The sequence below is a fragment of the Perognathus longimembris genome, chromosome 8 (assembly GCF_023159225.1).
Source record: "Perognathus longimembris pacificus isolate PPM17 chromosome 8, ASM2315922v1, whole genome shotgun sequence".
Taxonomy (NCBI): domain Eukaryota; kingdom Metazoa; phylum Chordata; class Mammalia; order Rodentia; family Heteromyidae; genus Perognathus; species Perognathus longimembris.
The window spans coordinates 20,461,419-20,485,917 of record NC_063168.1 but is presented as its reverse complement, the minus strand read 5'-3'; the positions used below and the strand labels follow the sequence as shown (position 1 = coordinate 20,485,917).

The window sequence follows — 24,499 nt, the reverse complement described above, 5'->3', positions numbered from 1 at the left end:
TACTGTATTTTGTATTGCTACTATTGAATAGCTAATTGTTAAACATTAGAACATAACTATTTTTCTAGAGATGATAAAATCTGAAGAAATCTCACTGGACTTTAGATTCTGTTTTTAAGTGCATGGCGTTTCTGTCTTTGATATCCAAAGACAACCCCCCCCCCAAAAAAAAAAACTTTAAGGTGCTTTTTTGGGGGGTAGAATCTGCAGTTACTATCAATAATTGATAGGCGTATTTTAAAAAATATATCTGATGGCTATAAATGGTTCAGCTGTAGTTTTTTTCCCTGACTTACATGCTCTTGAGCTACAAATAATTTTTTTTTTTTCTGCCATCACTGCTAGTTTCTGTAGTGAACCCTATCCATTCCTTTCTTTGACCTTGGACAAGTCTTCCAAAGGAGAGTGAGAAGGAAGGGATGAGTCATCCCAGAGAGCCACAGACATCCTTAAGCACAGTGGCAGGTCTTCCAACTCCCTGACTTTTGCCTTTTCTTAGATATTATTTAAACACAAAGGTGAAAAATGAAACCCTAAAGAAAGCAAAAGATGTTACGCCCTAAGCACTCTTTAGGGGTTCTTTCATATGCCTCTTTTTTTTTCCTGCATATTAAAGGTTATGTTCTCTTCTGAAACTCTTCAAAGCAGAATTTACAAACCTGTCTTACTTTCATAAAGACCTAAGGTTTCACTCTTAGGGCTACCCTCACCCCCTGGACTCCCTTCTATTCCTGATAATATCTAGTAAGGTGAACCTTACTAAGCCAGCCCCCAGTAAATGCTCTCAGTAAGTGGAATAGTTTAGGAGGAGAAATTATCTCCTTTTTTTTTTTTTTTTTTACAGAATTGAGGGGAAAGCAAGACCTGTCTTACTAAATTTTATTTAAAAAAGTAGCAAAGCCACATGCTTTTGGTAGAGAAGCACCAAAAGGAAAACCTTAGTTTGGAAAAGATTCATTATAAATAAGAATCACTCAAAAGCCCTTGCTTCAGAGAAGAGAAAGATTTTTAAAGCTAGCACATTAGTTTTCTCCTTGCCAATTATTATTGGCTCTTGCAAGGACTTCTTGAATATTTTCTTCCCAAAACCAACTTTTGCCTTTTTCGCCTGAAAGACAAATAAGCATTTGTTGTAGAGGAGGAAATGGCATCAGCAATCACCAACATTCATTTTAGATCTAGTTAAATTGCTTTAATGGAAATAAAAGGATTCCATGACCTTGACATACCTACAGTGAACTCTCACCTAGAAACCCGAGTTAGACATTATAAACATGTTGCTGTAGGAGAGAAAGTACAGTATTAGGGACTGGTGGTGGCAGCGGCACTGCTTCCCCTTAGTCCCTTTTCCTAACATTCTGTTTGACTTGCTGAGGGGATAAGAAAAAAATTGTGGTATGTGTTAAGTCTCAAAGATATGTTACCTACTTTTGCTCCCTAGCCCTTTGGGGAAGGAAGTGGTGCAGGAAATATGCAGAGGAGGTAGGCAGGGAGTTGGCATTTTGAGTTTCTGCCATCATTTGTGTTGTCAGACATACAGGGAATAGCCAATGAGCTGGGTGAGGAGAGCTTGAAGGACAGGCAGCCTGATCACAGCCCCACACTGCAGTATAGACATGTAAGTACAAGTCAAGTTTTCCTGCTGTCTGTGGGTAGTAGTAGTAGAGGTGAAGATGATGCAGTGGAAATGGAGTGTGTATGTACAGAGGTAAAACCAAGTAATAGAAGGTACCAAAGTGAGTTTTTATCAACCTAGGGAAGACTTGTACCTCCTTCCTGGCAATTTTCAGTACTATGGGCAGTCTCTCTAGCTTCTCTGTTTCAACAGCTCTTGGTCCAACATGCTTCTAAAAAGTAACTTACAGAAGGAGCGCTATGCCCTAATCACTAGAGGGCGGTTGGTCTTGGGTTTCTCTACTTACCATGTTAAACCCCTTCACATGGGCGTTCCTTTGCTGCCATTGGCTTATTGTCAGGGATGAGGGTACAGCCAGCCAGCATGTCCAGAGATGCTAAGATGGAGTCATAAAGGTGATCTGCGTGGCTCTCCAGCTCATCAGACTGCTTTGAAATCCTCCCAAGGACATCCTTTAAAACTAACAAATTATAAAAAGGTACAGCTTTCAGTTCCAAATTGATGACACTAGATTTCAGTATCCCTTTTGTTTTAAGAGGTTAAAGATGCACTAGAAAATCAGTGTCACAGACTTTTTTTTTTATGACATTAGGACTTCAACTGATGGCAACTGCTTGATCTATGCCCCCAGCTCTTCTGCTTGTTACTTTTTTTCTTCTTTATTGTCAAAGTGAAGTACAGAGGAATTAGTTTGATATGTAAGACTAGTGCATTTCTTATCCACTTTGTTACTTCCTCCCTCATTTTTCCCCTGCCTTTCCCCTCCCCCTCATGAGTTGTATAGTTGGTTTACACCAAATGGTTTTGTAAGTATTGCTTTTGGAACTGTTTGTCTTTTTATCCTTTGTTTCTTGATTTTGGTATTCCCTTTCCCTTCCCTAGTTCCAATACATGTAATATACAGTATCCAGGGTACTAAGATCAGTTATAGTGATAGCGGGGGTAAAACCATGGAAAGGGAATACGAGAGAAAAAAGGGGTACGGTTTCACATGGTATACTGAAAATAATTACAACAATGATATACCACTTGTTACTCCCCCCCCCCCCCCCCCCGACAGAACTTTTTGCCTGGGGTCAACCTTAGACTGTGGTCCTCCTACCTATATTTCCTATGCAGCTACTACCAACTTTTTTTTTTCTTTTGCCAGTCCTGGGGCTTGAACTCAGGGCCTGAGCACTGTCCCTAACTTCTTTTTCCTCAAGGCTGGCACTCTACCACTTGAGCCACAGTGCCATTTCTGGCCTTTTCTGTATCTGGTGCTGAGGAATCATACCCAGGGCCTCATGTATACGAGGCAAGCACTCTATCACTAGGCCACATTCCCAGTCCCCAGTACCAACTTCTTTTTTGTCAAGTAAAAATATGGATTTATTGGGGAAGTAAAAAGTATACTGACCGGCCAGGGTCACGGCCCAGACTTGGGAGCTGGGACCACAACCTGTAATAATCAGGCTGGCTGGCCAGGGCCACAGTCCAGACTCGGGAGCTGGGACCACGCACTGTGGGCCATGCTCGGGGTCCAGTTATAAAGGCAAACACCACATGGTCAAGCTTGCCACACACAGGTGGCCAATGAGAAGTAGTACCGACTTCTGATAAGGCTGAGAGCATAATTCACTGGTTCCACTCTCGTATCACATAAATGACAGGTCATACCATAGTTACCTGGTGACTGGTATTATCTGCCAGTAAGAGATGAGATAGGGCACACTCATCTCCTGTCAAGTGTAAGGCTCACACTATGCTCAGAATCCCTGCCACCAGTTCCTGTCAATGTCTGTAGGCTGGAGGAGCTGACATCTCATGAGTGCTCTGGACCCCTTTCTGTGGGTGCTATATGCCCACTAAAAATGATGTGAGAACAGGCTACGAAAAGACCAAGGCTAAGAATCCCTCCTATGGCATCAGAAGGCTCATGTGACTTGAGTGATCTTGGCTTGCTTTTGAAAAGATTGTTTTGTTAAACTAACAAAGGCTGCTTTATTCCTGGTGCCCTTATCAGCTGGTGTTAACACACTCCCTAGTTTCCTGCCACAGATGCAACATCTGCCAACCACAGAAAGGAAAGGGGAAGCTGTGGATCTGCAGATAATGCTGACTAGATGCGGGGAAGGAGAAGGAACACTGGGCTGTTGAGATCAGCTCCAAGGGAAGCCACATCAGCTGCTCGTCATCAGGGCAAAGTACTGTCCTGACAGCTTTTGAGAGCTGGCCTGGCAGAGGAATGCAGCCCAGGAACATAATAGCTTTGCCATCGGGGAGGCTCTGCTGTGTTGCCAGTGGAATTAAGTGGACCTTTTCTATTGGAACCTTCCTTAGGCTATAGGGGCCCAAGAAAGATGGGCTTGGGAAGCAGAATGAAATACAACTGTTCACAGTGTGATTTTTATGTTTTATATTCGTACATACACACTCATCTGATCCATGTAGTAAGGATTTGGAGTGTAAGACAGAACTGTGGACCTGTAACTGGGCTAAAATGGAGTGAAGAAATGTGGAGGGCAAATAGGCACGTCACATAGCATAGAAGAAAAGCAGCGCTGAAGAAGCCCAGGGAGCATGGCTGGCTTCTCCTGTAGGACACTACTCCTGGAGGAACAAAGTGTGAAGTGTCAAGAGGAACTTGTGGTTTTTCACACAATAGCTAAGTGTTCTGATTACTCCAAGCAGACTGCAGGGAAGGGGCTCTGTAGACCAATCTGAAAGCCTGTTCTGGCCAGCAATCCCTACCCCCACCCCATTCCTGTAAGCAGGGCAAAGTGTAATGTTCTTATTACAGGTTAGGCACTGGAAAGTATTACAGGATTGATTTTAAGTAAAGGTCAAAATTAAAACTTTGAAGAGGCCTCCTATTATATGTGGCTTCTGGGCTTCTCTCAGAGAAGGTTCTTGCATTTGAGCTCTTGTTCTTGACACCGATAGCAGCAGAGAGCTAAAGGCTGCCTGTGACAAATTCCCAACTCAGTGAAATAAGGGTAATAACAGTTATCTATTTCACAGAACTCTGATGGGGGGGGGGGAGCTGATATGCTAACTTCTACAGCCCTTCAGTCAAGTAAGAGTTTAGCATACTGAATTTTCATCTCAACACAAAACTGGGAAATCCTAGTGCAAGGAACATGAGGAGCAAAACAAAGGGGACAGTTACTCCTCTGCTAAACATCATTCCTTGGTTGCTTCTAATCAATCAGTGGCTCACTCCTGTAATACTAGCTACTCAAGAGGCTGAGATCTGACGATCGCGGTTCAAAGCCAGCCTGAGCAAAAAAGTCCTTGTGAGGCTCTTATCTCCAATTAACCACTCAAAAACTAGAAGTGGTGCTGTGGCTCATGGTAGAGGTATAATAGAGCTGAACTCTATAAGCACTAGCTGATTTACAATCTTACAGGAAATGAGGCTGCTGTTGGGCTTTTAAGGCTGTTTAGTGCTGTTATTAACCTTACCTTGTCATAGTATATCTTTCCCCAATAAGAACCCATGTTGGTCCTTTGGCACCTGGCACTTTAGTCATAGACTAGTCTGTGATTTTTCTTCTTACATTGGGAACCCATCCTGCAAAATGGGCCTGTGTTTGGTTTGTGTGCCATTGCTACCCTGTCCCTTCATCATTTTTACTTCATCAGTTTACTTGTTCTCAAGTCCTTTTTGATCAATACGATGCTTTTCTAAGACAAATTCTGTTCCAAGTAGAAATACAAAGCAGATAAACAGACATTTCAACCTGCACAAAGACAGGGAACTCCTGAGGGCTGCCCACTGAGGATCCCAGCCACAACTGAGGACTGCTGTCTTAACTGCCAGGATTCTCACCACAGCTGACCAGGAAGCAAACACAAATGAGTTCTTACAGGCATGGTGACTGATGATAGGCTTAAAACTTTTATGCTTGCACCTGTCCCATAGTGGACTACCCACTGGATTTGAGGGATGGGTTCAGGAGGGGACAGTGTAGATTCGTAGTCTGCTGAACATTAAGGATTAAACTTTGGTTAAAGCTCAAAACCTCCAAAGGGGCTGGGCTGGGCATACATAGCTCTGGTAGAGAACTTGCCTAGCATGTACAAGACACTGAGTTCCCCCAGCACATAATACTGGAATAGGATAAAGAGCCCAGGAATACACATCTACGGTCAACTGATGTTTGACAAAGGCAGCATGAACATACACTGGAGAGAAGAAAATCTTCAATAAACAGTGTGGAGAAAACTGGACAGCCAAGTGCAGAAAACTAGATCTCCATCACCCTACACAAATATCAGCCCCAATAAGTAAGAGACTTAAAGACCAGAAACAAACTACTGGGAGAAAATGGGGAAAGCTTCAGGACATTGCTCTCAACAAAAACACTTAGGATATGAGTCCCAAAATATGCAACAAAAGCAATAATGGAGTACATCAGATTGAAACTCCTACACAGCAATAGAACAACAGCAAATGGAGGAACATATAAACTGTTAATAAAAAAAAAAGATTAAATCCTAAAATATAATCCAAAGAACAGCAGAAAAAAGAAACCCAAAAAAGTCTGAACAACAAAAGGGCAAATGATTCGAACAGGTATTTTTCCAAAGAAGGTAAAGAACTAGCCAAGACATGAAAAAAATGTTTAGAATCACTAATCTTGAGGGAAATACGTATCAAAGTCATAGAGATATAATGTCATTGCAGCTGTACAACTAATATGAAAAATAAAGTTACAGTGAGGCTGCAGAGAAAGACAAACTCTTACACTATTGGTGAGAATGTAAACAACCATATGGAAACAGAATGAAGGTGTCTCATAAAACCTTTAAAAATATTATATATCCAAGGGAAAATAAATGAATATATCTAAGAGACATTTGTACTCACATATTTATTGATAGCAAAGATTTGGGAGCAATCCAGTTGTCTGTTGGTGAACAGATGAAAATTTGGCTATAAAGTATGGACACCTGTCATTTGCAACAACATGGACAGAACTAAAAGACATGTTAAGGAAAATAAACCAGGCACAGAAAAACATTCTATATGTTGTCACATATGGAAGCTAAAAACTTGATTTGACAGATGTGTGAGGCGTGATGAAAAAAGGACGGCTAATGGTAGGATAAAAGGAATAACTGGTTTGGGCTTTTGTTTTTTTTGGTGTGGTGCCATGGATCAAACCTAGGCCACACAGTTATACCTTAACTTATAATCTTCTGCCCAGAAGGATACTATGATGGCGATAATTATATATATGTTTCAAAATACTGGTAGAAAGGATTGAGAGGAAACCAGTGCTGGTAGCTCACACCTATTATCCTAGCTACTCAGGAGGCTAAAATCTGAGGATTGCAGTTTGAAGCCAGTCCAGGCAGGAAAGTCTGTGAGACTCTCCAATAAACTACTCAGAAAAAGCCGGAAGTGGTGCTGTGGCTCAAGTGGTAGAGTACTAGCCTTGAGGACAAAGAGGCTCAAGGACAGCACCCAGGCACTGAGTTCAAGCCCCAGGACCAACAAAAAAAAAGAGATTGTGAAGCTTCTCAACACTTAAGTTTTTGAACTAATGAATACAGCAATTAAATGGACCCCCATACAATATACAATTATGTTCCAATAAAAGATAAAGTATATTAAAAAGCCTGTAGGCATCTTACCTGGGGTGTTATCCAATAGGCACTGAAGAAGAATTTCACCCTTCTGTAAGACATTCTCCGTCAAGGACTGATGTTCATCTACATCTTTTTTAAATTGCTTAAGATGTATCCAGGAAAAGAAAACAGCTTCATTACTATTGTTTTGTAAATGAGGTCTACAGTAAGTAATGTGAAGGTTAGCTTATTCCCTTAGGTAGAGAATACACATCAGCTAATCTGTGGAACTCCTCAATTAGGGTCTTGGTTTAATTTCCGCTGTTTTAAACCTAGTGGAGTTTTTTTGGTTGTCACTCAATTTGATAACTCTTCTTTTCCCCAGAAGAGGTGGCTCAGGAACAGTACAGCTTGGAGTTGAAAGTTCCTTCTCATGCCCCACTTTATGAGGTCTTCTATTCAGAGGTATGGGATTGCCAAAATAAATTGTACTCTAGTGGAACAGATCTGATAGGTGAAAACCACAGGTGATCTGCCCTGAGAGACTGTAGTCTCTCATCTGCCCTTAGAAATTCCACCATGCCCTGTAATAGATTGATTCAGTTCATCCCTTTGCTCCTTAGAAGTGGGAGAACAGTACTCAGTGCTTAACCTTTTGAGTTTGATTTTACTCTTGGACTTTACAGTTTTCCTGCATTCAGTCTTATTTTTATTTTCAGGTATTCTAGATGCTTCAACTCCACTGTTAAGACACTAAGTACAAGGGTATGTGAAAGAAGTTTCAGCTTAGCTCACACTTGATCCAAGTGAGAGTCAAGGGAGCTCATACATATACATGAACAGTGCACCACTCTGTGTGGGTCACGTTGTGTTGGTGACATATTCTCACCAACTATGTCAGCAAGGCCTACGCCTCACTGGATCTGCAGAGCAATCCCTGGTCAGATGCTACCTGTATCCACAAAGCCTGCTTCTGGATGCCATGTATGTTGAGTCACAGAGGATGATATAAGGGGTGCAATGGAGGGTCTGGAAATAGTTTATTTCCATTTTCTGTGCCAAGAAAGGCCACTGAAAAAAATCCAACAGGGCAACTTCTCCTGTGCAGTATTGGCCCTTGGGCACCCAGAGACCGGCCCTGCACAGGATGCAAGGGCATTTGTACACATAGGGTTTGCAGAGGACACTCAGATGCTTTCCCCCTGTCTCGAACTCATGCTGGTGGAGGAACTAACAGCAACCTCTCCAAAAGGAGCAAATAGCATTCCTACTAGGGTGGAGCAGCTGGCCTTCGGGCCCAAGCCCTGGCAATATCTTTAACTGGTTCCAAAATAGAAAACATAGACCCTCTTTTCAGGCAGGCTGTAGTCCAGAGAGGTGCTGAGTGGATGGGGACAGACAGGTGGGCAGCCCTAGGGCGCATGTGTAAATCACACCCTTTTCTGAAGAATGGATCTGCCTACAAGGTAGAAATTCAAAAACACTGTCCTAGAAAACCCATTCCAGACTAGAATTGGGCCCAGCCTCCAAAATCCCCTCTGATCAATTGCAGGTAAAAACAACTGAGCACCAACATTCTAGGCATTAGTTTCTAATCACTAATTTAGTCCCCATTCTGTGAGTGAACAAGCCAGAAGCCAGGACCATGTAAATTACCCGGTAAAGCTGCAGAGAAGACTTGAGATCTGTAAGACTGGACCTTGGTGGAGTTTCCAGGTCAGCAACGTCTGGGACATTATACAGCCAGTGGATCAGCTCTTCAAGCTGACAGCAGAACACCTGAGACAAATAAAGCATGGTATTACTCACTGAACTGCTGTTTATATGATCAGAAAGCTAAAAATACCAAAAGGATTCCAGCAGATGTACTTTTCCAGAGCTTTCCCTTGGGGCACTAGCCTGTCCCACTCCTAACACCCAATCCTTTAAAGCCAAACCTCCCCCAACTGGACTAATGAAAGCCCCACTTGGTTCCAACTCCCCGGAGCCCAAGAGGGCACCCAAAATGACAACTTTATTTCTTTTCTTTTTTTTTTTGCCAGTCCTGGGGCCCAATTGGACTCGGGCTGAGCACTGTCCCTGGCTTTTTTTTTTTTTTTCTCAAGGCTAGCACTTCTGCCACTTGAGCCACAGAGCCACTTCTGGCCATTTTCTTATATGTGGTGCTGGGGAACTGAACTCGGGGCTTCATGTATATGAGGCAAGCACTCTTGCCACTAGGCCATATCCCCAGCCCTCCAAAATGACAACTTTAGATCAACAGCCCTGCAGGTAGAGCGGAGCTGAGAAGGAACACAAGCAGCAAACCAGAAGAGGCAGACCTGCTGTGGAAACCAATTCTTGCAGTACCAACATTGCTAACCATCAGGCTTTCTATGGGAAATATTAAACACAAAATAAAGTCAAAGACTCATTTGAACCATAAAGTTGAAAACTACTTCATGATATTGGTATCTTTTATCATAAAAGAATTTATTGGTCTTATACAATTTCACTTCCTGACAGGCTGAAGTCCTATTTGAATGCTAGGATTCTTCCATAGCACTGGGGCCCACAGGCCATCAGCCAGGCTGCGTGAGGGTTCGCAGCCCTATCCCTGCAGCTCAGCAGGAAGGGCAGTGGGACAGAGGTCTGGCACACTCCTTCCTGAACCCTTTTTCAGTGTCAGGGATGGTACAAAGTCCTGTCAACCAATTATTCCAATCCATACAGTATCTCTTAAGAGACAGAGCTACACCTTTTACAAACAAATCAATATGCAAAGCCAAAACTCCAGAAGGAAAACCAATCTGGCAACCCAATTACAGTTAATTATATCTCCAGATAACTAATAGGTGGCCCACAAAAGATCTGGTGGCCAGAAAGTATCGGACCCAGAACATCTAACATTTTCATGCAAAGTTCTGGGTTACATCACTGGCAAATGAAGCCTGAGATGTGCTATAGTTAAGAGAGCCACTTTTATGTTTAAACTTTTAAAATATTTATTGTCAAAGTACAGAGGGGTTACAGTTTCATACGTAAGACAGTGGTACCATTTCTTATACAATTTGTTCCCTCCTCCCTCATTTCCCCCCTTTCTCCTCCCTCTGAGAGTTGAGAGCCACTTTTAAAAGCCCAGTGTTTCCTGAAGGTGACTATGCACACAATACCTCAGGCGGGGAGCTGCCAGGGCTAGTGGTTAAAGCTCAGGCTCTGCAGAATCTACCTGCACTGACTGATGCTAGTTCAAGTAAGTTACCTAAGCTACCTTTTCCTTCTAACAGTGGTGAAGACTAAGGGAACAGCACAGTGCTTGACACAACAGAAAGTGCTCAGTCAACATCAGCCAGGCCCACAGTGCTGAGCAGACTGAGGGAAGAGGAGGGGCAAAGCCTCTCCATCGTGAGTCTTTACCTGCACACACTGCACCAGTGAGGCTTTCTCCAGCTCTCCCGATGTCCTGGGAAGCTGCCCTCCAACATCTGCACCTGAGAATGGCCACCTGTCTGACATAGCCCGCAAGGAGGCATGTGTCTTCAGCGGTCCAGAGGAGATCCCGAGGGCCTGATTGCTCATTAGACTGCCCCTCCCTGTAGAGTCCTGGGGGCGGACAACAGAGCGCAAGAAGCAGGGGTTCTGGCCCTCAGGGCCGCCCGTTCCTTGGAAGGTAGCTCCAGAAGGAAGCTGGCTTTGGCTGGAGCCCGATGGGGAAGCTGGCCCACTACTGTCTGATACTTCCAGGGAGCTCTGCCTCTTGGCAGACCCAGTAGGCAAAGTCACCAAGGTGGGAAACACACTTAAGTAGGAAACCAAACTAGAAACCTGTGTCAGCCTAGCAGGCAAGGCAAGATACTCATCATCACTTTCCACTTCCTCTTCTGCCTTCCATCCAGACTCTGTGCAGGCAGGGTGCTGGACAGTCTGACTGGCTCTCTTCTCCCTCTCTGGCTTGGGTGGAGGCTGCCCTCTGTCCCTTGTCCTCAGCTGGGGAGAGCCCACCTCCAGGTGCTTATCCATAGGTAGACAGTTCTTTGTACCTTGCAGGGCTGCTCTGCTCTCCCACGAGGCATCTTTATTGCCTGGGGCTCTAGGTGTTGATGCAAGCTGGTTCCAAGATGCCAGGCCCACGCTGTCTTGCTTTTGGGATACTCTAGAGGGCCACTGCCTAAAGCTTGACTCTCTGAGTCCAGAAAATGGCAGGGCAGGTGCCTCTGCTGCTACATAATTAGGGGAGACATTAGTGGGTGACTTGAGGGTGCTTGCTGGGGAGACAGAGAAGCTGTCCAGGTCTACACCTGAGTCTTGTAGTACATGGCTGTCAAGTCGCTTTGGGAGTTGAGGCCCAGGCCTCAGTGGGTAAGTATAGTCCAGCAGGTCTTCGTATTCTTTATTTGGGTTCCAGAGCGGAGAGTGGCGGTCAGGAGAAGGAGGCAGGGACTCTGGCAGCACACAGGCCCAGTACTCGGCCTGGAAGGAGAGGCGCCGCCTGCCCTGGCCAACAGCGTTATTCCCAGATGCTACAGGCTGTGACCACTGAAACTGAGACCCTGGCACCACTACAGAGGGGCTTCCCTGGGGTACTGCCAGCTCCAGGGAGGAAACCTTGGCAAAAGAGCCACTGTGAGGATCCACCTTATCTTGCTGACCCTGGAGACTGCTGCCTGTGGAGGAGGCGGAGACACTTCTGCTGGAGAAGTGAGGGGTGCTGGGGCTCACCATGGACTTCCACCGTGACAGAGAAGGAAAACCTGAGAGTGGAGGCTGCTGGCTTGGGGCCGGCACCCAGGGCAGGTCAACTGGGGAGGGATCTTCTTCGGTATCAGCATCATGTCCTGAGCAGAGAACTGTGGTTTGGGAGACATTAACATTCTGAGGTAGCTTCTGAGAGACAGAAAGCTTCGTTTCCTCCACCTGCAATCATAAAAGGGGAAAAAAGGGACTCAGACAACCACCACTCAAAACTTTTCCTTGTGGGCCCCAATGGAATTCAGGGCAAGTCTCTTAACAAAAAGGCCTGGATCCGACAGTGGCAGGCACTGAGCCTTATCATGCCCCTCAAGCCTCCCTCAATGCAACCCCAGACTCCAGTCCCTTCTTCCACAGTTTGTCAGCTCTAACTCTGGGACTGAAAATAACCAACTCTCATTTGACCAAGGTAGAACCCTCAGTCACTGCTAACAAGAGATGCAGCAGGCCCCACCCTGCTCGGCTCACATGCCAGGGCTGACGCAACGGAGGCAAAATGAGTCACTCACCTCTGTCTCTCTAAAATGAATTCTTAACCTATCCAAGGCTGGCAGGACAACAGAGTGGTTATGGAACCAGATAGACCTGCTCTTCCCTCCTGACTGCCACCCTCTCCAGGCCACAGAGAACAGAAACAGCACCAACACCAACTCCTCAGGACTGCAGGAGTCTCTGAGCTCATCCAGCAAAGCATACTGAGAGCCCAGTACCAGAAAACATGACAGCAGTGTATGCACATGCAGTCTGCTGAGACGGCCCACTTCTAGGCTGCCTGACTGGCTTCCTGCCTGGCCAAATCTGACTCAAGGGTGCCAGAGCTCCCATACCCTTGCTCCCATCATGCTCAGAGCTTCCACACAGGATGAGTACACAGCAGCCAAGGTCACAAGGACACTAAAATCAAAGCCATCTTTAGGAAAGGCCTTGGAAAACAGAACACAATAGGATATCAGAGCTGGATGGGACAGATCTTTCTGGTCATCTACAATTATGATGAGAGTTGGAAAGATTCAGTGACTTGCTTACAGTCTTAGAACGTGCAGGAAACATTGCCTCAGGTCACTCCTACTACAGGGAAGACACAGCCCTGCACTGTATAGTCTAGAAGCCCCAGGAAATTCTCCAGAGCCAGGGAGTGTTCTACTACCGGGCTACAAGGTTCAGAAAGGTCAAGTTCCAGAGTCCTCAAGCGCTGTAGCCCACTTTTCCCACGTCTCTTCAGAAGCCTCGGAAGTCTTCAGAAGGTGGATGGAGCTCCCTTGCAAAGAGTCCCCACAGCCTAGCCATCTGGGCCGTGGTCTCCTGAGGAACAGGAGATACCAAGGACAGACCCCCTAACTGGCCCAATCCCTCCCTGCCCAATGGCTGGGGAAGGAGGTAAGATGGTGAGGAAGTGCTGGAACACACACTCAGAGGATGGCATGGTTGACCCATGGTCCCAATAGCTGTAGTACCTACCTGGCTTTCCACAGAGGGTAAAAAGTCTCCAGGCCCCAGACTACCAGGAGGAAGCAGGCCACCAGGGGCAGGCTTACACCTATCCACCATCAGCTTTCTGCTGGCAGTGTTGGCCTGTGGCAGGTAAGTTCCAGAGACACTGCTAGCCTCAGCCCCCCATTCAGAGGAGGCAGGCCTGCCCTCAGCTTCCAGTGGTGGGGGCCGCTCTGGCTGAGGGCCTTGGGGTGGCAGCTCTCGCTCCCTGCAGCTCAGCCTCCCACAGGATTGGGCCTTTGTGTCCACAGATGCCTCCACCTCTGTGTCTTCTTCACCTAGTGCCATTGAGTGGTCCTTAGGTCAGGGCTTGCCTGAAACTTTCAGCTCCCTACAGGAGAAGAGAAAAACACAGACTTTCTACATCCGTTTCCAAGTAACCTTAGTGATAAAGGCAAATATTTTTGGCCCAATAAAAATTTAGTAAAGGTGACTATTAACTAATGTGAGTGCTGAGGTCTGGCCTCCTTAGCCCAAACCCTTCCAGAGGGGATGTGTGCCGTTTTTGTCCTCTGCTTTTCTAGTGGCATCCCACAAGAGGGTTCGTACAGGTGTGCCCTCAAAGGCTTAGTTCACTTGCCACACAATAGAAGGCAACTGGTCAAGAGACAAAGCAGTCGCAGACAACTGTAGTTTGAGCAGCGATGGAGGGTGGTCTGATCCTAAAGAGCTATCCTGTCAGGTTGATTTGGGGCCATTTATATAGGAGATGGGTGATCTCACACTGGTAGGCAACTTACAGGTGAATTGATCCTAATCACCCAGTCATGAAACACTTTCCAGGTCTGTAATCTCAGAACAAATACCACAAATACTAGTATTCCCGCTCTTCTGTCAGTGGGATCACTGCAGCTCCTGACAGTACTTAATGGAAAGACCCTCATGGCAAGGCAAGAAAACATGCTTCATGTAGTTATTATGGAAAGCCAAGGTCAGGTTAGGAAAAATAGGGAGTCAGGAGCCTCAACCCTCATACTTCACAGGTCGAGCTTGAGCCCTGCCTAAGTCTCCTCTTTATGTAGTCCCAGGGACTCAACCTCACTAGGGAGGAGATCCACTGGGGCGCTCCCTATGAGCAGCCCTGCAGTGGTTCTGTTGTGGCAACAGCCTGATGGCAAATGGCTAGGGCCTGGCCTCTCTCTCCTTTCTAAAGGACAGCAAGTCAGGACATGCCTGAGCCCCCAACAGAACCAAGAAGTGCTTTTCTCACAATGCTTGAGTTTGCCTGGCAGAGGCAGCAAGACCCTTTCAGAACACTGGACCCTAACTAGGCTGTGGACCAGGAGGTATCATTCCAAGCGTGGCCAGTGACTAAAGAGAAATCAGTGCCTTTCTTCAGACTAGCTTGGCTTCTGCTGCCAATGGTAGCTGAAGGAAGCCATGAAAAGAGCTACGGAAAGCCAGGTGGATTTCACAAAGTGGGTTCATAGGAGAGAAGGGGAGAAAGCTGCAGGCACCGAGTAAAGGGCAAATATGCAGAGAAAGAATAGTTGTATCAGTGAATAGAAAGAGCTCCAGGACAACAGAGGGAGGCCATCCTCAGCATAATCAGCTGGCCAAGGCTGCTGTAGAGGCACTGGCGGGAGGAAAGCTAGGCTGAGAAACAGGAGGAAACCCAGCTCAGGGGACTTAGAAGGGGAGGTAAGGGGCTGTGCGCACCCAAGACATCAGCAGTCACCTGCATCATCGAGCTAAGCTCAAGGTTGCACAGAAATAGCCTCGTTTCCTCAGAGACCAGAGAAGAGGAACGGAACAGGAGGCAGTGGGGGAACCTGGCAAGGAGAGGGTGGCAGTTGCAGGCTTATCCAGCTTCCTGCTCAGATTCAATTCCAGGAACTGCAATCTGATGGGCCCAGCCTACACTGAGACCACTCCTTAGCAAATACACGACTCCTACCCTGCCTGGCCTGGGTACACTCAAAAGTGGCCTGGCTCCTAATTTAGAGCATGAACTATACATGTATCCTCATTTCACTCTCACGACTCTCATAAGCTGACTTTACTAGAATTTAGTGTAATAGGTAGCATGAAGAATTTTGAGTTCTTAGGTTGGGTTCAAGTCCTATAATTCTAGAAATAAAAGGAATATAACCTTTATGCTTTACTCTATCAAAGTAACTCTTTTGTCAGACATATTTCTATATAAGTGGTGGCATGCTTGCCGTACATATAGGTAGGGAAATGTGATAACCACAGTGCAGGAGCTAGTCAGAAAACAGTTTTCTGGTACGTAATTCATGGTTCCGCTATAAAACAAGTTTGTAGACTTGTCTCCCTCTGCCCTAGTTCCCTGTTCTTCCACTACAATAAGCTGGTGTGTGCAGAGCACTCTGAGAGTGTCTAGCACAGTATCCAGTGCCAGCTGTTAGTGTTGTGGGAGTATTGACATGAGCAATGCTAAACAGGATATCTTACAAGCATGGAACAAAGAAGCCATATAGAAGGGAAAACAGCAACAAGCTTTTCACATAAATCAGGCAGTAGATTTACTACTAGATAATGCCACAGCACAGGTAAGCAGTATGAGTTTCTGTATATGATTTCTATCTCATGAGGAAACCTGAGTATCTACTTTCATCTTCTAACCACCTTTTACTTAAAGGTGGCCAACAGTGCAGGAAATGCTGTTCAAAACGTTTTTTTTTTTTTCTTTTTGGTGGTAGTGGGGTTTGAACTCAAGGCTCCATACTTGGTAGCCATGCCTCCAGCCTCCACCCCTTTTTTATATCTAGTCACCTCCTTCTTTTTAAAACTCCGGCTTTAGTGTTGTTCCACTTCTCCCTCCCCGTTAGTTGTTTTGTCCAACAGCAGCCTTAGACCATAATTTTCCTGCCTGTGTCTCTAGCAGAGCTGGATCTATAGGTGTGTGTCATCACACTGGACTAACGTATTCTTTTTTGCTACTGCTCAGTTCTGCAAGGATGCACTCCGATTCACTGCACTAGTCCTATGTTGATGGACATCTGAATTATTTCCTATCTTCTGCAACTACAACTAATAGTGTGATGAACAGCACATGGTTTGTGTGTGTTAGCACATCCACAGCACAATCAGCCAGAACTCACGCAGCCAGTGACCTCTGGGTGGTAGCAGTCTGCACTCACACCCCAGAGGCAGGGCCACTTACCCTCGCTTCACAAGGAAACCATACCCTGGGAACCGGGTCCACAGTGATTCCAGCACCCAAGCTCTTTATGAACCAACTAGGAACCAAGACACAATAGAGTAAAAAATACGTCAAGTAAAAGAGGAAGACTGGTGAAGAGCAAAGAACGACTGTTCTGCTGGCACAGATTTTTATGGAGTCACATCATCACCTTGTGGCTCCTTTAAGACACTGCACATGAAGACATTTACCCCTGATCTGTGGGCCCAAGCTGGAGAACTTAGGGTAAAGGCTAAATCGACCTTCCAAGTCCCAATCATTACTTTGTACTCCGCTTCTAAAAACTCAGTAGCCAGAGCTGCCCTGTACTCCTAACCAGAATATGGCTGGAATAAGATGAAATTGGGCAAGACGGATGGATGCATGTATGCAAATAAAGCTGTTTTTTAATGGATCTCACTTATTAAAAAAGCAGGTATCCACTTATCCAGGGGAGAAGGTGGAAGTTCTATAGCTAGCTGCAAGCTGTTCAGAAGACACCACCAATGACTAATCTGAATGAGGTTAACAGTGAAGAGCCCTTCCACTCCCAGGTACGAAGCTTTGAAGCATCATGGACATGGGCTTCTGAAGAGAGAATACAGCAGCTCTCCCAGTCTGGAGAAGGAGGCTCTTGACAATCTTACTTTTACCCTGCTTTATAAACCATGTTTCAACCCTGTATGATATAGTTTATTTATGGAAACTAAGGTGAAAAAATAAATCCAAGTCTATGGCAATGTCTTCTAAACTATATGTGACATGCTACTAAATGCAAAGGAAGAGAGAAATGAAGGATAGAGATAATTCAGGAAAAAAAAACCTTAAAGCAGCAACTGTTAACGATAACATAAGCTGTTGAAGAATGCACTGGCCAAAGTTAGGGCTTGGGGTTTCTAGGTTCAACTCTGCATTTGCCAAGTAGGTATTTCTAACACTGTATAGTAGTTTGGTCCACTTCTGTATGATTCTAGACCTTTCACACCATTCCTCTAATCCTCTGGGAGCAGGGTACAGTTGAGGGTTTTGTGTAGATCCTCCCATGGGAGGTAGGGCACCCTGTTCAGAGCAGCCTATCTGCCTGCACAAGGATGTGCTGGACCAGTGCTGTCTCCCACATTATCTGCTCTAATGCATGTACTGATGTGGGGCTTCAGTGTTCTCAGGTCACACTTTGCAGTGGTCCTGGATGCTAGCAGCTCCACAATGGGGCAGAGGCCTCACCAGAGTACCAGGAGGTTAGGCTGAGTGGTAGAAAGCATCAGGAAATAGTGAACGAATCCCGCTTTGCTCTGAAAGTGCTGCACACACCAGAAATGTCCTGTTGTCCAAACCCTGAGTTCATACACACTTCAGGATAAACCAAGGACCATCTGGGCTTTGCTGTTCAACTCTTCCACTAGCTTTCAAGACCCGAAGAGGCTGTGTGACCCACCAGATATAATTAGGAGTGATGGAAGCCTGGAGTACTCTTGCTCCACAGGAAAAATCTGCTCAGCAGCAGGGATGTGGTAACAGGCTGGACATTTGCCCCGTCTCTATCTGCTGTATCACCCTTGGGCAGCACTGCTTGGCACAGCTGACTGGCTTCTGCCCACTCACTCCTGGCTAGAGTGGAGAAAGGAGGACTAGAAATTTGGGGAGGAACATTGGTCCATTCTTGACTACAGCCTTCAAATGACAAATAACAGACTCAGGAGTAATTGTCCTTTGTACAATAAATGACTCCCAGGATTCTTTAATCATGAAGTCATCTATGTATCCCAACTGTGCCTCAGAGGTTCCAGTCAAGCAAGGGCTGCCCCCATACCCAAGCTTACAGATGGCCACTTGGGTTGGTGAAGATGCCAGCTATTGCTCCACCGAGTAGGCACCACTATTTTTATGACCAAACTGTGCCAAGTCATCTTCACAGGAGCCTCAGGTATACAGATAAATGCCAAGAACATGCAGCGGCGGAGCACAGCGAGGCAGACAAAGCAGCTCTGTATGCTGCCCATCCCTCAGGAGCACAAACCCAGAGGCAAAGCAAGAAAACAGGAGACAGTGGCACTCAGCAGTGCAGGTTGCTGCACGTCTCTGGGGGCACCAGATTTGTGGGAGAGAGAATTCTCCAGTCGGAGGCCAGACCAGATGTGACTGCAGATGGCTCCTGGAGCCCCCCCCCCCCCCCCAGACTGGCTGCCCTTCCTCGTGGATGAAATCCTTTCCTGCAGATGAAATCAAAGCACAGTGAAAAGGAAACAGGTGCAAAGCTACTTCCTGTGGCTCGGAAATGAACCAAGGCCCAGTGTGATTTCCCCCTTCCCGCTCCTTAGGCTTCTTTACATTTTTCATAATGTCTATAGGATGGAGGAGCACCCCCTCCTGCCCCCAGGCCATGGGGCTCCTGTGAAACCCCCACCCCCACTGCTTCGCCTTGTTGTCAAGGGCCTGCACTTAGCTTCAGGACAAGCATCACTCACAGCTTTGAGGAGCTGGACCAAGCTCCCAGCCACCACTCTGCTCAAAGGGCAAGGATGCTGAGGTTTCAACATTTTTCAATGATTTTTTCTTTTCTTGTTTAAGTTTTCCTTTCAAACAGCGAAGCCAAAAGTAGCTTTCCTATAACACAGTGGCTCCTACAGTAGATAGATGAAGCTGTATGGGGCCCACAGGGTCACAGCGCAGAGGCCAGTGCTGCTACTGGGTGGAAGGTTGTCTAGGAGGCCATCAGAATACACATGTAAGGACAGTTAAGAATCTTGTCGTTTGCCTAGCAGATAATATTAACGCATTTAGCATCCTTTTTGGAGAATCTATGGGAGACAAATTCTCCAATCTCATTAACAAAAACAACTATTTCTCCTGAGCAGCTAAATTTTTACTTGATAGTAACCAAACTAGCACAAGTTTTTTTTTCTCTTGGCTCTATGGGGACCAAGCATGGTGGTATACACCTATAATCCCAGTACCTGAGAGGGAGTTTTGAGTTTGAGGCCAGCCTGGGAAACTTAGCATTTCAATACCATAAAGAAAGCACAAAACCTGATGGGCTGAGGTATAGCTCAGTAGTACAGCACATGTTAAGCATGCACAAAGCCCTGGGTTCAAACCCCAGCACCAAAAATAAATAACATAACAAGCTTATTTACCAGTACTTTAAAAAAAAATTAGATGTAGAAGGAATCTACTCTGGAATCTACTCTGTAGAAGGACTCTACTCTGGAACAACAAAACAAAACCAATCAATATCTTTAAGCACACAGACAAAAGAAAATGTAGATAGATGTTTAGATAAGTATTTGATTATTCAAAAGTGTGATCTAAGCCAGGCAGGTGCTGAGTGTCTCTAACTGGCGCACTCCAAACCCCAAGCTACCAAAATAACAACTACCATAACAAACACCTGTTAAGTGGAACTGTTTCAGTACAACTATGACAACTTTACAGCCATTCATTAAGCACCTATCACATGATAGGCACACAAAAGGAAATTTACTGATTTCACAAGACACCTGAAAAAGCTCACACCTCGTGAGGATCTGTGTATTTGGTGGCAATATTTATGGCACAGCTGAAAGGGAGTCACCAGAAAGAAGAGTATTCCACTGAAAGGACTCAAGATTCATTCTGAATGGGATAACTGAATTTCTCCTGTGACTTACACGTGAGAGGGAAAGGAAACTGTTTTGGAGACTTCACAAAACATAAAAAGGCAGACATGACAAGGGGGCTTGCAGCTGGAAGCAAATACATGCTTCTGCCCATTTGCAGTAACCAGAAGTAGCACAAGAACACCAGGCATGAGGCCGCACCCCCAGGGCTTACATCTGACACCTGTAGATCTAACAAACAGCCCTAAAGCCAACACTTTTCACAAGTCTGAGTGGCTTTAGACAGTTTCTCCATGAGAACAGATTCAGTTACATAAAGAAAAAAGCCAAAGTTTACTGCCACAAGCTCTGCTTTTCTCTAAAGGTTTTTTTCTTGCCTCTGAGCGATTCTAGTCAGTCACAACTAGGCTCCATCTATTTCTTTCCTCTGCTGTTACATAACCATTCAAGTAACTGATCACAATAAGAGTATAGCAAGCATGATGCTTCAAGTTCATCAAGTGCATACCTGAAATCCCAGCACTTGAAAAGCTGAGACCAGGAAGATCATGGGTTTTAGACTGAACTACATAGAGAGCTTGTCTCAAACAACAGCAAGTACAACAAAACCCACATCAAATCCCACTGTAAAACTTGGCCAAATTGTTCTGCGGCACCTAATGGCCTTCAGTTGGTGGTAGTTGCACAAATGAATCCTTTTACTGTGAGGAAACGTTTCAGAAATCAGAAGCTTTTTTTTTTTTGCCAGGCCTGGAACTTTGAACTCAGGGCCTGAGCACTGTCCCTGAGCTTCTTTTTACTCAAGGCTAGCACTCTACCGCTTGAGCCACAGTGCCACTTCTAGCTTTTCCTGTATAGGTGTTACTTGGGAATAAAACCCAGGGCTTCATGTATACAAGGTGAGCACTCTACCACTAGGCCATATTCCCAGCCACCCCCCTTTTTCTTTAAAGCAGGGATCAGGTAAACCCCCGAAGTCAAAAGACCCTGAAAGCTTTTTGAGTAGGCTTTCTTTCACCAGTTCTGGGGCTTGAACTCAAGAGTCTGGGTGCTGTCCCTGAGCTGTTCCGCTTGAGGCTCCAGTTCTTACCATCACTTTTTGGTGATTAATTGGGTAAGACTCTCACCAATTTTCTTACCCAGGCTGGCTTCAAACTGCAACCCTAAGATCTCAGCTTCCTGAGGAACTAACTAGAGTACAGGCATGAGCCACTGGAAGCACAAGGCAGGGCTTAGGTAGGCATTTTATATTAGTATCTTATAAAAACCCTCCTAATCCATAAAATAGGCTGTATCACTATTTCCCTTTCTCCCTTTTTGTGGTGCTGGAAGATGAAGCCAGGGCCCCATTTTACGAATGTGAAAACTCAGGTACAGGTAAATAACCATTTATAAACTTGGCAGAGCTCACATCTGATTGGACTCAGCCTGATCTCAGCTGCCTCTTCAAGCTGTAAGAACCCAACAAATTAAAGGCATAAAAGTTCTTCATGTGCCAATTTTTTGGACGCACTGGTGTTTTTGTTTTCTTCTGGCTTTGTTCCCTCCCAGAGTCTTCAACCAGCTAGGGGTTGTGGAAACCACATAACAGCTGGATACAAACTGAGGCCACGAAAGGCAGCCTGAAGGGGGGCACTGATGATCACTTGTGGGGTGGGTAAGAGCTCAATTAAGAACACTTTCCAGAAAACTTAAGTTACTCTCTTCTACACTGCACAGCCCAGAATTTACTCAAACGGTGGGAAGGGTCCTTGGAGTTGGCAAGCGAGGGCTTGTATTTATTCCAACCAAATCCAAGGCAAACTAACCCCAAATCCTTTGCCATTCACTTTTAGCATTCTTCAAAGCCTAGCAGTGAAGTCCAATCAGCCCCGGGACTGGCAGGTTTCTTTCTTTCTTTTTTTTTTTTTTTAAATTAAAATCACAAACAATACATTGAGGCCACCCTAGTAATCACGAAGGACCCCCAGTAGGTTTTGGGCACCCGCCTCAGGGCTACTGGTCAGTGGCACTGAGAGCAATGACAGTTGGAAATGGTGGGAAAGAAACCAAAAAAGTGAGACGCGCTGCTTTCCTTCCCTCGCGGGGCGTCCGTGGGGCTCTGAAGGCGTCGTTCACCGCGCTTTCCCGGGAGATTCTCGCCGCGATCCGGGTAAGCGAGCTAACAGCGCACGCCGGGCCGAGGCCGCGGGGCCCGAATCCCCCGCGCCTGCGCGGTCGCCAGATGCGTGGCCTCGCGCGCTCCGCGCCCCCACGGGTCGTTCCTGTCCCGTTCTCCGCACACCGCCCCCTCCCCACCTCCGCGCGCCTCGGCTCCGTTACGGCGGCAAGATGGAGGCGAAGGCACGAGGCGCCCCCACCCGCAGGGAGCCTCCTTTGTGCCCCCCCCCACCCCCGGCCCCGGGCCTCAGACCGTCCGGGAGCAGCCGCGGGGCAGAGGGGGCACGAGCCGGGCTCGTGGGAGCGGTCAGGGCCCCGGCGCCCCAATACACACGCGCAGGTAGCTTTCTACCTACCCCACCTCGAGCTTCCGCGGGTCCGGAGCGACTCCAGCAACCCCATGCGGTGGCCCACGGGGATTGGGGGGGGGGGGGGGAAGATGTCCCGCCCTACAAACGCCGACCTCCCGCCGGCGCCCAGAACACCTGGGGCGGGGCCGAGCAGCGACCACGCCCTTCAGCCCGCCCTTCTCCCTCCGCACACGCCACTGAACCTGAGCAGCCAATCCCAGCCTTCAGTGAGGAAGCTCCACCAATAGCTAGCTAGCGTCTGCTCAGGAGCCCCCGCCCCTTGCGTCGTTCTGACCTATGAGAGGCCGCGTCTTCTCAGTGGCCTTCCTCCTCCGCTTTCGGCGCTGGTGGCTGGAGCTCCTTGGGGCGCTCGGAGCTGGGGCGTGGGAGGACGCGGGGCGGGTACTGGAGCGCGCCGGCCTCGCGCGTGAATCCCGTGGCGAGTCGTGTGTTTCCTTGGCTCTGTGCTGGGCGCCGAGGCTCGCTGAGGGCGCGCCGCGCCGGCAAGGTGGCCCAGCTCTTGTTGCTTCTATTCCTACAACCTGGCGGACGTGACCGAGGCCCGTGCAGGTGCGAGCTCCCAGCCTAGGGATTGGGACACCTGTAGAGGGCCGGCCAGACTCCGGCGGGCTCCGGGATGAAGAGGTGTGGATAAATGAACCAGCAGCCCCGTCGCTCTCAGTAGCGGGTTCCGGGGGGAGAGCTCGGAGCCAGGACGCCTGGTCTCTGTCCCCTACCCCTTCAGCGGCAGGTGGGCGCGGGGAGATCAGAACCCTCTCCTCATTTTCTGTCGCTTCCGTAGAGTGACACTCCCCGTTCACACCCGAGTCCTTAAGAGTCTGCCTGTCAGAGCCCCAGCTGTGAGCAGGTGTCAGTGAGAGACCAAGTTGTGTTAAAGCGAAACACCTGGACATGCTTGTGCCTGTCCACAGTGTCAGACTTCGTTGAATAACAACTCACAAGCGATGTCAATTTTTTTAATTAAAAACATTTTTTTTTTTTTTTGCCAGTTCTGGGCCTTGGACTCAGGGCCTGAGCACTGTCCCTGGCTTCTTTTTGTTCAAGGCTAGCACTCTGCCACCTGAGCCACAGCGCCACTTCCAGCTTTTTTCCAAGCACTTTTGCCACTAGGCCATATTCCTAGCCCCCTCCCCTCCCGTGTCAATTTTGTTGCCATGGATTTATTTTTGCTTGATAGTCCTGAGCCAATAGGCAAACGAGTGTAGTTCCATTAAAAAATAATTGGTGGTACTAGGGTTTAAAGTAGGCACCTCCCACCTACTTGGCTTGCTTGAGCCACGCCTCCAGCCTGGCTTTTTGCTGCTTATTTTGGAGATAAAAGTCTACAGCTTTTTGCCTGGGCTGGCCTTAAATCTGGATCCTTCAGATCTCAGGTTGCCGAGTAGCTAGAGTGATAGGCATGAGCCACCTAGCCCAGCTTATTCTATGTGTTTGTACACGCGTGTGCGTGTGCACGCGCCTACAGACACAGCCCTCAGTGGGGTTTGAATTCCAGTATTTGTGATGTCCATGAGTCATTTTACTCAAGCCTTTACACTTACCACTTGAACCACACCTCCACTTGTAGCTTTTTGCTGGGTAAGTGAAGCTGTGTCTCTCAACACAGCCCTGCCCCTGCTGGCCTCCTCTAACTGGCTTCAAATTGTGATCCTCAGTTCTCAACGTCCTGGTAGCTAGAATTACAGGTGTGAGCCACTGGTATCTGGCTTTTGTTCTATTTTAAATTACTAATATTAATGTAGAGGTTATAAGATTGCTAAGAAATGGTTAAAATAGCTCTGTAGGGCTCAAAGACTTGCTGAAGGCAAGAGCA

General features: G+C 46.8%; 1 protein-coding gene across 2 annotated transcripts; it reads right to left on the bottom strand.

The window, feature by feature from the left end:
• Positions 1–603: 603 nt before the first annotated feature.
• Cep68 (centrosomal protein 68) lies at positions 604–22,798 on the bottom strand. Of its 2 annotated transcripts, none has more exons than XM_048352623.1 (7): positions 22,672–22,798; positions 13,382–13,745; positions 10,592–12,088; positions 8,852–8,974; positions 7,262–7,358; positions 1,923–2,096; positions 604–1,108 (listed from the first exon to the last, which is right to left on the bottom strand). In XM_048352623.1, exons 2-6 carry the CDS (start codon positions 13,700–13,702, stop codon positions 1,927–1,929), a joined length of 2,208 nt encoding a protein of 735 aa, XP_048208580.1. In that variant the 5' UTR covers positions 13,703–13,745; positions 22,672–22,798; the 3' UTR covers positions 604–1,108; positions 1,923–1,926. The 2 variants fall into 2 exon arrangements, with proteins under 2 accessions (XP_048208580.1, XP_048208581.1); XM_048352624.1 differs by having other exon boundaries at positions 22,677–22,798.
• Between the last annotated feature and the right edge of the window lie 1,701 nt (positions 22,799–24,499).